Source organism: Antrostomus carolinensis, unplaced genomic scaffold, assembly GCF_000700745.2.
Source record: "Antrostomus carolinensis isolate BGI_N321 unplaced genomic scaffold, ASM70074v2 scaffold49266, whole genome shotgun sequence".
NCBI lineage: Eukaryota > Metazoa > Chordata > Aves > Caprimulgiformes > Caprimulgidae > Antrostomus > Antrostomus carolinensis.
The window spans coordinates 13,674-30,047 of record NW_010323459.1 but is presented as its reverse complement, the minus strand read 5'-3'; the positions used below and the strand labels follow the sequence as shown (position 1 = coordinate 30,047).

Sequence of the window (16,374 nt, the reverse complement as noted above, 5' to 3'; positions counted from 1 at the left end):
TTCCCTCTCCATCTCATGGTCAGGGTCTTCCAATTGTATTTGCAAGGGAAGAAAGTCTGTCTAATCATCTCTTTTATCAGTAAGGATGCCAGAGGAAAAGTAGCTTAGCAATAACAATAATCAAATTTCCTAAAAACCTGAGAAGCAGCAGAATGCTTCTGACATATTTGATTATAGTAAAGTCAAGCTGCACTGATGAAGCAGGAAACAGTTGGTAAGGGAGAGAAATTCAAAGTGTTTCTGTTTTCTCCCTATTCTCTGCCTGACCTACAGCCTGCCTTAACTTGCCAACTCTCCTTGTGTATTACTCATCCTCTTACAGCTTTTGCCTTTCTGACATCTCCGAGCAGCTGGTTTCCATTCCCTTTTCTGGCTCCTCTTTTCTTGATCCCAGTAATCTCTGCTCTCATCAAGAAAGAAAAAGATTCAAGACTGTGGGGCCCTAAAGAAGCAAAGAATAAGATAGGGGGAACTACACCAGTGAAGTGAGAGAGTAGTAAGACTCCCTGCCACTAAGAAAAAGGTGAGAGGAAAATAAAACCAGCCTGTACAAGAAAGAAGACTGTAGCATCTGATTAAATTAACTGGTAACGTTTCCCACAACATAGGACAGCGAGTTACAAAATAATGTGCCCACAGCTGCAAAAGCCTTTCCTGTGTTCATGAGAAATGCATGGGGTAAAAGATCCCGCTCTCTGCCATTAAAGCATCCTTTGACAGAGAGATGGCAGCTCTGTGAACAAATGTATCCTTACAGCTTAATTACCCACAGAAAAGGCCACCTACAGAAAGGAAAAAAAGGATAAAAATCAGAGAATGCTTATCAAAACTTCAAAAACTTGAAGTTCATTTAATGAGAGTTAACAACAATGCGTTTTGCAGTCTTTATATGACAACACTGAACAACAAACGGAAAATACACAACATGGTAAAAACAGACAAATAAATGTAAACAATCTAAAGTTTTGGGAAAGTACTAACCAGTTACTGACAGCAGCTGTGAAACCCTCACCTCCATTTCCTCCCGATGAGACCTGTCTCTATCTTCGAATTCACGAGTTCTTCGCCGAGCTTCTTCAAAGGCTTGTTGTGCCAATGCATCCTCCTGCTACCAAACCAGACAACACAGAGTGACACAAAAGGCTACCCTCATTTCTACAAGATCACATTTCTTTTGAATATTAGGGATCACTTGGCAAAGACAAGTATGTCCTACAGGATCTGCCAGAACACAGATGAGCTCCAGCAAATGCCAATAGAGGTTAATGAAATAATACTCACCTTCACCACTGCAGTAGAGAACTAAAGCTGCAATGTAGCTACTACTAAAATATATTTTCAAAGGAGAATTGCTTTTCAAAGGAAGTTTAAAAAGCTGAGGTTTTTCTTTTTTTTTTTTTTAAAAAAAAGCAGCTAGGAATCCTCAGAAGTTATATGAAAGGGGCAATACATTTTATTCTCCTTAGAAAAGTAATTTTGAAGACAGTATTCACAACTATATCTAGAAAGAGTTCACTAGCATAACTACATAAATAATGGTTATTTAATTCTCTATCATTAAAAAAAAGTTTTATCTAAGTTACAAACCAAATAAATCCTTCATTTTATCAATAGCTGCTGAAGGTGCATGAGTGTGAACATTTGTGACCTTTATGTATCATTTAAATTATTTAAATTTATATGCATTAGAAAGTGCAAAGCAGAAGTTATTCCTCCACTAACTGGTAGATATTCACACATAATACAGAAGAAACCTGGAGGTTTTCAATAGCCCTGTTTATTTAATTTTCAACAGTGGCTTATGCACAGGAATAGATTTAATAAACTGATGCTCAAAAAAATCATTTGAATCAAATTTTCTGCTAGAAAAGGTTTTAAATAGTGTTATTAATATGTAAGCCATTATTAATTGGGTTACAATTTCTCTTAGAGAGACCCTTTAGCACATATTTTGCTCAGAATGAATATAGATGGTTCTGCTCCCCACCAGACTCTTAAAGTGTTCAGAATGGAGAAGTCTAAAGAGGTGCCACAAAACAGTACGGGATAAACTGTATTGCTTCTCCCACCTCCTAACTCCTCAGCTATAATTACTGCTAACTCTGCTTATGATTCCCACATACAACACAGATGTTATTTTCAAGTCCATAGATTAAAAAAAATAAAAATCCTAACCTTGACTGTTAGAGGACAAAAAAAGAAAAAGTTGAGAACCCAACTAAATTTTAATATACCAAGGGATTAAGCGCATAAATTTTTTAATTTAAGGTAAAGCATCTCTAGTCTGAGAGAATGTTAAATTGCTTTTTTTGCCAAGGGCACAATCGCACACCCTGGAGGTACTTTGTGAAGTGATGTGAATGAGTGTCTCTCGTGGCCTAACACACTTAAATACAAACGTCTGTCAATCCACAGCTTCCCGGAAAGCTGCGCTGAAAGGACATGTTCAAAGCTGCCAACAAGATAAACATTTTAACACTACCTGCTACTTTTAAAAGTAGAATTTGGTCCTTTATAGCTATCTTAGCATTCATGCAATGCACAGCAACCAAGGTCAGACAGTGGAAAGTAAGTTTGTTCTTAATAATGCAGAAGGATAGAGATAAAATAGATATGCTCGTCTCCCAGATGACTGCAGAAAAGCTGCCTTATTTGTAATTTTCAGAAGCTACACACATCCTTATTACTTTTTTTTTTAAAACAGACTTAAATTAAATCAGATTTTTTTTTTAATAAAAGATTTTTTGTATTTTTACTATCATTTAAAGTGGTCATGAAATAAAAGTGGTTATATGAAATAACATATAGCCTCAGCTAGAAAATTTTAAAGAAGTGGTCATAACCAAAAGAAACTAATTTAGAAACTAATTTAGAAATCTAGAAAAAGAGAAGAATCATTATGTTGACATCCAGAATGAACACATGTTGACAGCTGAAACATTGGTTTCAGCGGATCCTTTCCTGCGGAAGGATCATTATTATTTCTTTTTTACATGGACCAGTTAGAAAAAGTCCAGAAGAGGCCACCAGGATGATGCGAGGGCTGGAGCACCTCTCCTATGAGGACAGGCTGAAAGAGTTGGGGCTGTTCAGCCTGGAGAAGAGAAGGCTCCGGGGAGATCTTATAGCGGCCTTGCAGTACCTGAAGGGGACCTACAAGAAAGCTGGTGAAGGACTTTTCATAAGGGCAGTTAATGACAAAACAAGGGGAAATGGGTTTAAGCTGAAAGAGGGGAGGTTTAGATTAGATATTAGGAAGAAGTTCTTCACTGTGAGGGAGGTCAGACACTGGAACAGGTTGCCCAGAGAAGCTGTGGCTGCCCCTCCCTGGAAGGGTTTAAGGCCAGGCTGGATGAGGCTTTGAGCAACCTGGTCTAGTGGGAGGTGTCCCTGCTGATGGCAGAGGGGGTGGGACTAGATGATCTTTAAGGTCCCTTCCAATCCTAACCATTCTATGATTCTATAATGTCTCAGAAAGGGGGAAAAAAAAGCGCCTCAATATATTTTTAAGTAAAAAAAAAATTCTGCTCTACTCTTGGTGGTGTGTTATAACAGAAATTAAAAAGTGTCTCAGGATTTTCTTACAACAGGAGTTTAACAAACCTTTTTCCAAATGTCACCCAAATCTAGTAATTATAGCCTTGCAAATTTAGCTTTATAAAGCCCAATTGTTTATTCATCTTTGCTTTAATCAGTAAAAATTCATCCTGGTATGAATCTACTCAGAAAAAGAAGAATAAGCAAAATATGAGCCATATCAACATGAGAACAGAACAAAACAAATCCCTCAACCCAGAAAAAATGAGAGCAGCTCACACACCCCCATACACATACACCCCCACACTGACCAGAAGTCTGGTAGGAAAAGACTTTGTGAGAACAATCATTTCTAATTACCAAATCTACATAGCAAGAATGTGCTACTACAGGAGAGGTACAAAAGTAGTGAGGACAGAAACAGTCTATTAGTGACACTCAAGATAAATATCAAATCCAGGGAAATTTCAGCCCCAAATGGGGAAGATACTCAAGCACCTATTTAGAGCTTTGTGTGTCTCAGTCCACTGAAATCTGAACAAGCAACTGAATGAGGCTCTCCCAGTAACAAAAAGCAAAGTTAGTAGTAAGACATCAACATGCTATGAATAAATAGCAAGAACACTAGTTTCAAAGTTAGAATTAAAAGCACTTTATTGTTATGCATGTGGTTATTCTTCCTAAAATATTTTTTGACCTGATGAAGGATAATTTAATTTCCAAAGCGCAGCAGCAAAGAAAAATTTTACCTGATCCAAGTATTAGTAAAAAGTGGTAAGAGATAGGAAAATGCAAAAGTATTACATTTGTATGAGGCAAGCCTTCCAGAAAACGGGAGTAAGGGGTGTGTAGAGGGGGGTGGGTGCATGCCAACACAACCTCTGATTAAAAAAAGACAGTGGGTACCACAGGCTTAGTACGAGGCACTGAAACCTGCCCTGATATCAGCATTATTTTGGGACCAAAGTCAGCAGTTAGGTCAATTACCACTAGCAACATTAAAAGAGTTTTTTTAAAAAAGGAAGCAAGAGGATAGACACAGGAAAAAGGAAATTGAAGGATGTAAAAGATTGCCCAAACAATACTAACACATACATAAAAACCACTACACAACATCCAGGGTGCAGCTACTTCTCAGTGTTTGTATAGTGCCTTATGACACCAGTAACTCTTGGGTACTACTACCAGAGCAAATAATAACTGAGAAACATGAACTGAAAACAAATTACACACCTGTAACTGAGTGCAAACATATCTCTCTAGATCCCCACTGTGTAATACTTCCAGCTCAGCACCCTATACTCAAAATTCAAGACAGCACTGACGCCTGAGAGCATGCATACATTCCCTCACCAAAAAAACCCCAGTAAGAATAAATCACATGCCCAGTGCACAAACACTTTCTGGAGACAACAGAAAGGAATTTTTAAGTTTAGTTAAGATAGCGTATACACATCAGGAAAATAAAATAATCTGAGGGCATGCAAGAATATTTATTGGGAAATTAAAAAGATAAAAATTGAACCTACAGTTCACCTGACCACTGCCCAATTTTGGAAAAGAGTGACACTATCTCATTGTGAGCACACATTCCAATCTGTCTCCTCTCAGTTCAGAGGCCACGTGACTTTGTTTTACCTATCATTCAATTATGAATCTTGGGATTTATCTTGCACAATCCTCAGGGGTCTACATTTGACCTTGCTTTGTAAGCCATTACAGTCTAAAGGGTTTCTAATCAATGGAGTCTACAGCAGTTTCTCTCTTTCCAAAGAAAACACTGCTGTTGCAACATGAACTCAACTAGCTCAGATGCCCTGCTTTGGAAGAAGTGAATGCCACAGCAAATAGTAGCATTCAAGTAAAAGCTTGGTTCTGTGGATTAACAAACAGTGGCAGGACTATTTCAAAGACACTGTTTGGACACAAAGTGTTTCTATTTAACCCAGAACACAGTCACAGTAACACAATCTCATGAACATGCAAATTAAGTTTCTTAAATTAGGGAGAGGCAGGGCACCACAAAGCTTGCAACTGTACATATCGCCATATAAAATTTCAGCTGAACATTTCCAGCTCTTGAACAGAAAGAGGTTAATCAATATGCCCTCCAGTTCTGCATGCCTGGAACAGAGGGTGCTCTTGGTATTTAGGTGCTATCAAAGGGTTCCTGTTTGTTAACCAGCTGTGGCGGCAGAAAACTAAAAGGGAAACCCCAAGAAAGTGAGGGCTGAGAACGAGGCACACAGTGGAAACAGAAAAAGCACCCTTATTTAAATCAGTTCCAGTGCACAACCCCTCAGAGGGCACAAAGGGAAAGTAAAGGGAATTCAGAAAAACAATCAGTTTGTGTGAATATTAATTTTTTGCAAAAATGACCCATATGTATGACATACACGAGGTGAAACAAAGACAAAGGGAATCACCAGTGTCACACAAACCAGTTCAATTATTCACCATAAGTGAGTTGCTTTGGGTTCCCAAGTTTAAGGGAACAAAATGAAGGAGATACAGAAAGCTCCATTTTTATTATGCTATCAAGATGAAAAAGACAGTTACCAATTAGGAGACATTGAACAGTGGTTCAAAGTGAATTACTCAAGTTTCCAGAAAAGTTAGGAGAACTCATGATGGTCTTGGGTGAAAGAAGAAGTCTTCAGAGAGAAGTTGGAAGAAAATGGCTATATACAGGTACAGAGTAAATTATTAAGAATTATTTGCTGGGGTACCAATACAGAACTCAGGGAGGGAAGAGAAAAAAAAAGCTGCAAGAAATTGCTCAGCCTTGTTTTTTTCTCTGCATGCTTAAACTCTTGGCTTCAGTAGCACTTTGGACCATTCCTTCATATAATTCTAACATTTCTAAATTATCAAACTACAGAAATGAACAGCTGAGTTCACTGTAAAATATAGATTCTAAGTCACAACTCTGGTAACTGATGTTTACTACATTCTACTTACTGTCCACTGCAGACACAGGTGATCTATATGGAAGCCCACATAAACCTCGTGGAGCAGCTTTTAATATCAGTTTAAGTAGCTTTGTTACCAAGCTGCATCTCAAAAGCAAAGATGTCTCAAGTCTGACTAAATTAAGGAACCCTACAGCTGTGTAAGTGAACCTTACATATGTAATAGGCACTTAAAAAGTCATTTCCTCTGTTTACTTTGTTCTTGTGCGTGTCCAAAGATTCAGCTGCTAGACAGTCACTTTGGTGGTAGGAAGTAGGTAGATAGAAGTTCTCAAAAGCTGCCATACTTTATCAGAGCAGTCTACTGCTGTTAGAAAACAAATGAAAAAAACCTATTCATGCTCCCTTTCCAGTATGTAATAAAACAAAAAGCTGCTTTAAAAAAACCCAACCACTCTAAAGTAAAGAGATAGAACAGACTTGCTAGTTAAAATTGTTTCAAAGTTAGACACAGCTTTCCAAATACTTGTAAGATTTACTACTTTGTAGCACAGGAACAGTGCTAAATCATTCAAGGTTGTGAACTACAGCAGACTCCTGTCCCTAATATTTTGCTAATTAAAACACTAGCTTAGCTACAACCACATTTCTGAACTACTATACTGTAAGTTTTCTTCAGAATTTGAACTCAAAGTGAAGGCAGAAAACAAGCAAATTAGAATGTGTGATTGATCCCTGACTGCCTGTTTGCTTCCAGAAGAACAAATGTTTAAGGCATGGGAAGACTGTCTTACCTGTGCTCTCTCTTCATCAAATTCCAGGCAGCCCATACCATCCAGTCTCTGTAGATCTATCCAGCCTTTCCAGATTACACAGACACCATTGAGAATCATAGGTGCCTTCAAGTACACCTGAAATAAAAGCAAAATACATGCTAGGAATTTGAAAACAGTTACATACATGTCTGCACGATGAAAATACTGATGCAGGAAGCTTCTATATGTGTTCTTAGAAGAACATCCAAACCAGCTGGTAACACAAGATTCCACTTAACAGCTTCTCCTGCCTCCTTTTCAAGAACTCATTTTAATCAAGTGAGTGCTGTAACTTTTGCCTACTGTACTGGATGGAATAAATTTAAACTGTGTTCTCATTTTATGAACTGGCAAGCACCAGAATTTGGTTAGAATCCTGTTACTGCTTTCAGTTAAAGGAACTGTTTTTCTTGTCAGCTTACCTTTGTGTCACAAAGAAAGCGGCGTCCTGCCAGACAAGGAAGATCCTTTATAGCACATTTAAATGGTTAAACACATGCTTTCCTATTCCCCAAAAGCACTGTATTTTACCCCAAATACAGGGTCTCTTTCAACAAAGAAAAAGCACCAGTTTCAGTCCTCCACAAATTTACAAACTAGTCAAGAGTTTAGTACAATACTCTATATATACACACACCACGCTAAAAATAAGGAAGTCTTCCTGTCTCTATTTTGTCATTTGTGAAAGGCTTTTCAAAAGAAGCAACACCAGATGATCAAAACCCACCTAGAGCCCCAAGGTGCACAACATGTGCCTTGAGCTGCAGCAAGGAATAATGCATGAGCTTAAGGCCCTACATCTAGATAACGGTAGATGAAACAGTGATTTAAGCAGAAGTATTTCCCCTTCTCAAGGCCAGAGATTAATCTCCACACAGGAAATTTAAAAAGAAGCAAATACAACACTAAATGAGTTTGACACCCAATATTTAATGACATCAGCCTTAAAAAAAAAACCCAAACCAAGCCAGCAAAATTACCTAAATTGTGAAGAAAAATCAACCTTCAGTAGTTATTTCAGTCTCCTTGGCAAGTCAAAACCCTCATGGAACAGAAGTTTGTCTATGTTGAATTGCCAGAGAGGCAAACCATGCACACATGCCTGCACCCACTTCAGATTTAGACATTCAAAATCCTGTCGAGTCTTTTTGGTCTTCAGGGGTGGCCCAGCTAAGCAGGGGAATTTTCAAACAGTGCCTCCTTTAATAGCTTTAAATTAATCCTCTGGCAAATCCCCCTCAGAAGTATAACTGATACTTCGCACTACAACGTATTTCAAAGCACCCTGACTGTGCCTACCTGCTCTGTTCCACACTTATCAGCTAAGGTCACTCAAGCAGAAAAAGGAAAGGCAAAGAAAGAGATGCAGGAGGTACAGAAGGAAGGTAAATCTTCCCGATGCAAAGGCTGTCCTGGTAAAATGAAGCACTGAACAACATGGATAATGTAATAATCCCTGAGTGGAAGAGAGGGAATAAATAACATTAAGTGTTTGTCAGTTGGTTTCATGTTATTTGCCAATTAAAAGACACGTTTGATCTCTGAGCTTGATTTTTACAGCTTATCACACTTCAGTATGAAGCAACATACTCTAGGAGTTTTAATTAGTACAATATGCTGCTGCTCAACAATAAAGAAACAAAGGTTAGTTCAAGCATATCTTCTTGGTACCAGCTCTACTGCTGCAGGGTCTCCACTATGAGAGCACAGACTGGTTGTCCATCCTTGTATTCACAGACTAGCTATGCAAGTCATCTCACCCATGTCTTCTGTGATGACAGCGCGCTGTGCAGGGTACAGATCTACCGGTCAACAGCTCTTGTGAGCAGAGGTGTCAGAACCAGCATGAGTAAGAGGTGGACTACCAGGAGACCACCTCCCACAGCCTTCATTTCAAGATTAATAATTTCAAACACACAAAATACAACATTACTCCCTTTCAGCAGTCTTCACTCATTCATCTTGCAAGAAATAAACAAAGTGCACACCATCAATTTAAGAGATGTGTTTAATTAGTTTAGAAGTGAAAGACAGTTAAAGAGGCTATTAGTATCAAAAATCATCCTCTTCTAAAAAGAATGCAGAATAATTTAAAAGAAAAAAAAAAACAGTGTAACATAACTATGGGTCTGTAAAGGCAAAACAGTCTGTAGTCTAATGCTAGTTAGTTTTTGCAAAAGCAAACAAGCATTTTGCTGATCTTCACGTAGGGTTTACCTTTCATCTAGCCTCCTCTATCCTTCTGGCCAAGAACAAAAGCCTGGGACATCAAAAGTTACACAGGACTTCCTACAGATGACAAAAATCTAGCTTTTCAAGTTGCCCAGCAGCTCAGTGCAAAGAGCAGGTAGCTCAGGTGCGGCCACTGAGGACTCAGTACTTTGAATGCAATGCCTTAGGCATCACCTAGAAGCCTGAGCAGTGCTGGAAATTCTGTGAAAGTCTTCAGAAGTCAAAGGGGAAAAGGGAAATGAGTTGACAGAGCCGATGTGATTACTGGTGCCTGCTATCTGCCCTGAGCACGCTGACCAACAGCTGAGCCACTGACAAAGCGGCTTGTGAAGCCCTGGCAGGCAGCCTGACCTTTCCAGATAAAGCACTCTGCCCTTGCATCTCAATCAGAGCCCTTACAGCCTTACACCACTGGATTCAGTAAGTCTTCACAATGCAGATAACGACCATTTTTCACCTCTGAAAGCATGAATTCCTTGGCAAGATATCTGAGTTTTGAAATTACTATATAATCATTCAAATTTAGTTTAATTCATATTGAAACCGCATGTGCTTATGCGGGAACTTTGCTCTCATTAAAATACACGATAAAGCATACTGGTGCTTTTCCCTTTATTTTAGAGAAAGCAATTTATAGACTCCTTTTCCCCCTCCTCTCCTCTTTCTGGAGAATGGAAACCACTTAAGACTGTCTGTAGCCAAAACCGTTTAACCACATATTTCCTTCTTTTCAGATAAAGCCATGCTGGTTCCCTTTCAATTTCCGAACTTAACAGAATTATTAATAAATTACTGCTCTTGTCTATGAGCACATGATCTGTTATGGCATCTCAAAATCCAGCACAAAGTTGTCTTTTAAAAACTTTTAGAATTCTCTATTCTGAAAGTTGCCTTAAGACAGTCACACTAAGAGAGCAAAGGCAAAAGACACATTATTTCTATAAAGATCCCAACTTCCCCCCCCCGCCTTAATATTTCTGAGCTATACAATTTGTCTGAAGTAGATAAAAGGATGTCTTTGTTAGAATAACTCTTTCAAGGTTTTGTTGCTAACCCCAGATTAACTGCATTTCTATAATTTCATAAATCCTCCCCACACCTCTGGGTGCTTTTTATAACAGTATCTGGAAGTCAGTCTGGTAAAACTCAGACCCTTTGGTGAAAAGCACTAGAGAGGAGAAGGAAGGAGGAGGGGTTGGAAGTCAGGGAATTACCAATTTTGTGTTCAGTGGATGAATTTCATGCTACATATAAGCCACCGTTATAGGGATGTGCAAGAGGAAAAGAGGTGTTACACAGCTGCTTCCTTTCAGACTATAGTCCAATATATATTTGCTATAAAGCAAATGAGTTATGGCTCTTCTGACAGTGACAGCAGACGGCTGTGTCGCTAACTTAAGCATTATTATACATATGCTGAAAGAGGGGATTAAGTTCTCCCTCATTTTACACCCTGATTTTCCACATACTGGAAACTTAGGTAAATTGTCACATACTAAAATCCACAGTTTTTACTAGTTTATACCACCTGAATTTTTGTCTATTTATCCAAGAGTTCCATTTCACCTCAAACTCCACCTTCCATTTCAAACTCCTACTACAAATCAAAGTCCCATTAGAATTTTTTTAAACAAGAAAAGTAGAGATGTTAATTTTACATTGGAATGAGGCTTTTGGTGTTAGAACAAACGTTCTGCTTGCTGACTGAACAAACAGTAAGAGTAGACACTTATCTCCTGGCAGATTATCTGGATGGAGAACAAATAGCACCATAAACACACATAAACTTCAGAAGGTGCTGCATGAAGAAGTCAGGCTCTAAGTTGTTGAGCTGTGTTTGTGCTTTCTCAGCCTACCAGCTGGCTTGATCTCAAACGCCTCTGTGCCACACCTTCAACATACAGTGTATCTCACCTTCCTTTTTGTACTCCTTCAACTAATCTGTTATTTTTTTTTCATCTGCATTTAAATGAGCAACCCTCTCCTCCAACTCCTGAAGTCAGCTTTGTTGTTAAAAATAGGCAGGGATGTGGCTCCTTGTAACACCATTTGTTCATATTTTAAAAACCAAACTTCATTTGAATATAGCAAAGCAGACAGAGGACAATTCTCAATGACTTTAAAAAGAGCTGCTTTACTTGAGCACAAGACACAAAACCTCAGTTTCACATCCTATTTTAGTCCTCTAGTAAATCCTTATCTCACAACACCGGGGTTTTTAACTGATGTGCTGTAGATTTGCTATCTGTGTGCTCCATCCACACATCCTGCAGTTACAGAAAATGTTCCTTCTCCCTAAAGCAACCAAGCCATTTCCTCCCCCAGAGATTGCACACAGTTCTCACCACCCACTGACTAATGAATCAGCACAGCAGGCTCACAACAGCCAGGGATGGGACCAACTTCACCCTCCCAGGAAACACCAGTCCTCAGTGAAGTGGTGCAGTCCCCTCCCTTCTGTTTTCATTTTCCCAGCACACTGGAGGAAAACACGTTCTTTGAGAAGAGGCTCAGTTCTGACTCACCGTCTGCCTCATCACACACACATCTGCCCATTCATAACTGCTCACACAAGCTGCCTCTCTCTTAGTTGAGCCAAGTATGTATGCCCCAGTTTTGATCCCACCCTTCCCTGAATCATACCCCACTTTTAAATATTTAAACAGCAGTCTGCCTGCTGACTTCATATATGAAACACCGACCACTCAAAAAGAAACAGCTGTAAATACTTACTCCAAGAAAGAAAGATAAATCAGTTAAAGGCCAACCCTCATCATTTCAGCTTCTCTGAACACGGTCTGTATATGCTGCCAAGTAAAAGCAGGCTACCTATTCAAAATGTTCAATAGGAAATCATGTATTCATCTTCTTCCTTTAGCAGAAGTCTCGAAGGAGCATATATATATTTTCATAAATAAAATGTGGTGATCTCACCGTACAGATTTGGCATAAAGCTAAGTCAGCCCTCCCTCCCCAAATACCAAGGCTCTCGCTTGCACATCATAGTCAGAGAAGGGTTGCTAGCCTGGGTTTCAAAAAAGGGGGCACAGCATGTGAGAGGAAATCTATGAAAGGCAAAAAAAAAAGAAAAAAAAAGCTTTTCTAAAACTTTGCAACAGCGTTTATACACTAAAATCCTCAATTATTTGGGGAGCAAAACACAGTAGCATCTTCCTTAGTATAACAACTGAAGTTAAAGGAGAACCTGACAACTCCATACAAGGCTTCAGACTACACTTTTAAATACTGATCACTCCTAGTTTAAAAGAAACTAATGAAAATTAATCAAGTCACAGACAGAGTTTACACCACTTAGACTTCGTTGGTTCAATTCTGAAACAAAACCTCTGTAACACAGTTTTGACTGGGAATGAAGCAGTAAATGGAAACAGATGAAAAGAATCCCATTTACAAAATCACTACGAGTGAAACTGACTTTTTGGTGTTTTTAATCTTTGAACAATAGACACACCATTACAAACCATAAAAGCTCAAAAATCCAACAAATTTAGATCAGTCCTTCTGTCTCATGCCTCAAAGCATTATTCACCCTTTAAACACAAACAGAAAATGTTTCCTAAATCACTGTGAAAGCTAAATCTCGAAACAGCTTCCACTATATGGAAATGAAGTTTTTTTAAAATTTAAACCTTCCAGTATTTTGTAAAAACACAAAGGAAGTGATACTTCCTGGCAAAACAAAAGTCTCTCCTAAACACTTGTACATGGACAACCAAACTGTGTCTTTCAAGATGAATACAGCTCTAAGTTTCTCAAGGGTGGCACCTATGTCACAACTGTCTCACACCATCACCAAGAGGACCTGGGTGGTTCATAAGTTGCTGCAACGTGGGACTCCTGGGAAGGAGCAGCCAGGATGCCCAGGGCCACCACGGTGGGCACAGCATCATTTCTCCACCTGTGACCTGTTCCTGGAGCTCTTCCTTTCTGTGACCACACAATGACATTTCACTTGCAACTTTTAACTATGTAAATAATTTGATAAGAAGCTGGTAAGATCAGGAATGACCAGGCCTATGGCAATGCATGAAAAATCCCATTCCAGCTTTTTAAGTTTTCCTTTTTCCTCCGTGTTACCTACACATGCCATAATACACCCACCCAAAAATCAAACACAAACCAAAAACCAACCACCCAGGCATTAGTTTTTACAGGTCACAAGAAGAATTTCTGGAAATAAAAAGCTTAACATTCAAAATGAAATAGGGTTACTTTATTTCATCAGCTGTGAGAAAGGTTGATCCCTCAAAGCAAAACCAGAAACACTAACAAAACAGTACATGTGCTAAGAGACTCAATCTAGACTGTTATGCTTAGAAAAAAAAAAAAAAGAGAAGAAAATAAAAGTTGTAAATATAGTCTTTCATACTACAATGTTTTAAGATCATAAAAAGCAATGGAAATATAAACTCACCAACTTGTGAGGAACAAAATATCCTGAAGGAAAGAATTTGCTGAAATACAAAATATCCCGTGGATTGCTAACAGCTTGTACTAGTGTTTTAATAGCAAGAAGTAAGAATAGCTGAGCACAGGGCTAATGTGACTATTATTTGCAGGGAGTTGTTGTATAGAAGTAAAATTGTTGTTAAAGATTTTAAACCCCCTGTGTTTTCCTCCCTTTAGAGCAATATATCCCTTGTTCATTTTGCTTCTGTGCACTGGAGCTTATTAAGATAAATTTAAAGCTTAAAGCCTGTTAGAAAAGTTGCAACAATGACTTAATTTCTCAAAAAGTCTTTTAATTTAGTCTGACCTTTATCAAAATAGTGTAGCTGTCAGATTCAGGAGTCAGAGGAATACAGGGTTTTTTAATACAAGCTTTAGACTCTTAAATACATTTCCCACCCCCACTATGGAACCTTATGAATTTACACACGCTAATGTCAAAGGTGATGCAAGATACAGCTTGAAATACTAGCTCAGGGCATTTCACAGCCAAAGGAAAACCAAAGAAACTAAAAAAAAAATAAAAAAAAAAAAATCAACTTATGCCATAAGTTCTATTCAAGAACATGAACAACACAAAACCCTATTTCAGCTCTTCAATTATAACAGAAGGTGTCTGGCTAACAAGTGATAGCATTCCCTTAGTGCATTCCCTCAGGAAAGAATGCACTCCAATTCACAACTGGAAAACCATCTCTAAATATGTGCTTCAATTTTCAAATTCATAGCAAAACCTGATGGCCTGCTATTAGGCACTTCAGCCAATTTTTAAGTATGCTTTATATAAATCACCTGAGTTTATTACAAATAAAGTCTTGGAAAATGCCCATCCGAAAAAAAAAATTCAGAGGCAGCACAATCCATTTTTACAATTCTATGTAGAAAAATCCACGGACAGACTCGCATCAAAAATGTCTTTGTAAGTAGTATCAGAGCTGCGACAAACTCTCTCTCAACGTGCTTCCTGTATTACTGAAGTACTACAGTGAATGCTTTTTGTTTTGGTTTCTCAAACTTCAAAAAAAATACATCAGAAAAATTTTCCTCGCTTTACAGCACAGAATTTACAAGTCATTTTTAGAAAACCTGATATTTTTATGGTTTTTTTGGTTGTTGTTAGGGTTTTTTTTTCTGCATTGCTAGCTCAACTATGGAATCATGACTCCTTTTCCAAAGCAGATCAGTGTTTCATTAAATTATGCAAGTTACTATTTCAGTTAACCAAAAAACAATTCTATAACTAAGAACAGATATGAAACATTAAGGATGTCAGAACAAATGCCATTAAAACCTGTGGGCACGACAGCGTTTTATTCTTGGATTAAAATTACTAGTCAGTGCTTATGCTTAGAAGTCAACAAATACTAAAATGCTACTGCAGAGAAATTATACTCATCATTTCATAACAAGTAAATCTCCAGACACAGTTCCAAAATATTGCAACTGCTGGACTGAGCAGGAAACATACTCTACACTTGACCAAAACCACCAAAACACCCCTAATACAAAGCAAAAAGTAGTTGGCTTCTCACTTTTACAGTGTCACTACAAAAAGGTCTAATGCCTCCCAACATGAGATGTGTCTCATGCTCAGACTCACTCCATATCTTCAAAAAAAGATAAAAACAACCCAAAGCTGGAACTGAGAATCAACAAAAAATGCCAGGAACAGAATATAAGGATAATCTGAAAGGCACATACATGCTGGGGTTCTCCCTGTGGAACTTTACGGGGTCTTTTATCAGCAGATCTTTACCACTAGATTCTACACGAGCAAGATGGCTGGATTTTAAATTTACTCTCCCAAAACAGCACGCATTAGAAAAGAGACATTTTTTTCCTGTAACATTTGAAAAGAATAATGTTTTTCTAGCAAAATATTGCTAGGAGATTGCTGTTGTTTTGCTGCTGCACGTACACGTGCATCTAACTAACAAATGCTTATGCTCACAAAATGAGTTAACTAACAGGGACACACACACAGTTTTCTGCCACGTTGATAGAATATATTTTCCAGATGTGTCCTGGTTTTGCTAGGATAGAGTTAATTTTCTTTTTAGTAATTAGAATAGTAGTATTTTACTTTCAGTGTTTCAGTTCAGACTTATCATGAGAAGAACACTGATAAAGTAACAATGTTTTTAGTTGCTGCTGTAGCTCAAGGCCACCGTGTTTGTCTGCTTCACAGCTGCATTAGGACTGGGAGGGGGAAGCGCAGTGAGGAGCAAAACCCAAAACTGGCATCTGGATGTGCCAATGAAATATTCCATATCATATCACGTCATGTCAGTATATTAACCAGGGTTGACCGGAAGACAGGGCACTTCTCTCGGGGATCACTCGGGATCACTCTTCCGGGGTTTCGGTTCGGGACCGTCTCGGCTGCGGGATCGTTAGCTGGCACAGGC

General features: G+C 38.5%; 1 protein-coding gene across 1 annotated transcript in view; it reads right to left on the bottom strand.

The window, feature by feature from the left end:
* Positions 1-976: 976 nt before the first annotated feature.
* The window catches only part of CBFB (core-binding factor subunit beta), a gene marked incomplete at its 5' end in the record, with an annotated part of 24,813 nt that continues 9,415 nt past the window's right edge, over positions 977-16,374 (bottom strand). Inside the window, 2 exons of the mRNA XM_010170581.1 lie at positions 977-1,108; positions 7,244-7,360. Of these exons, the coding sequence (XP_010168883.1) occupies positions 977-1,108; positions 7,244-7,360 (249 nt within the window). The remainder of the gene's footprint in view (positions 1,109-7,243; positions 7,361-16,374) is intronic.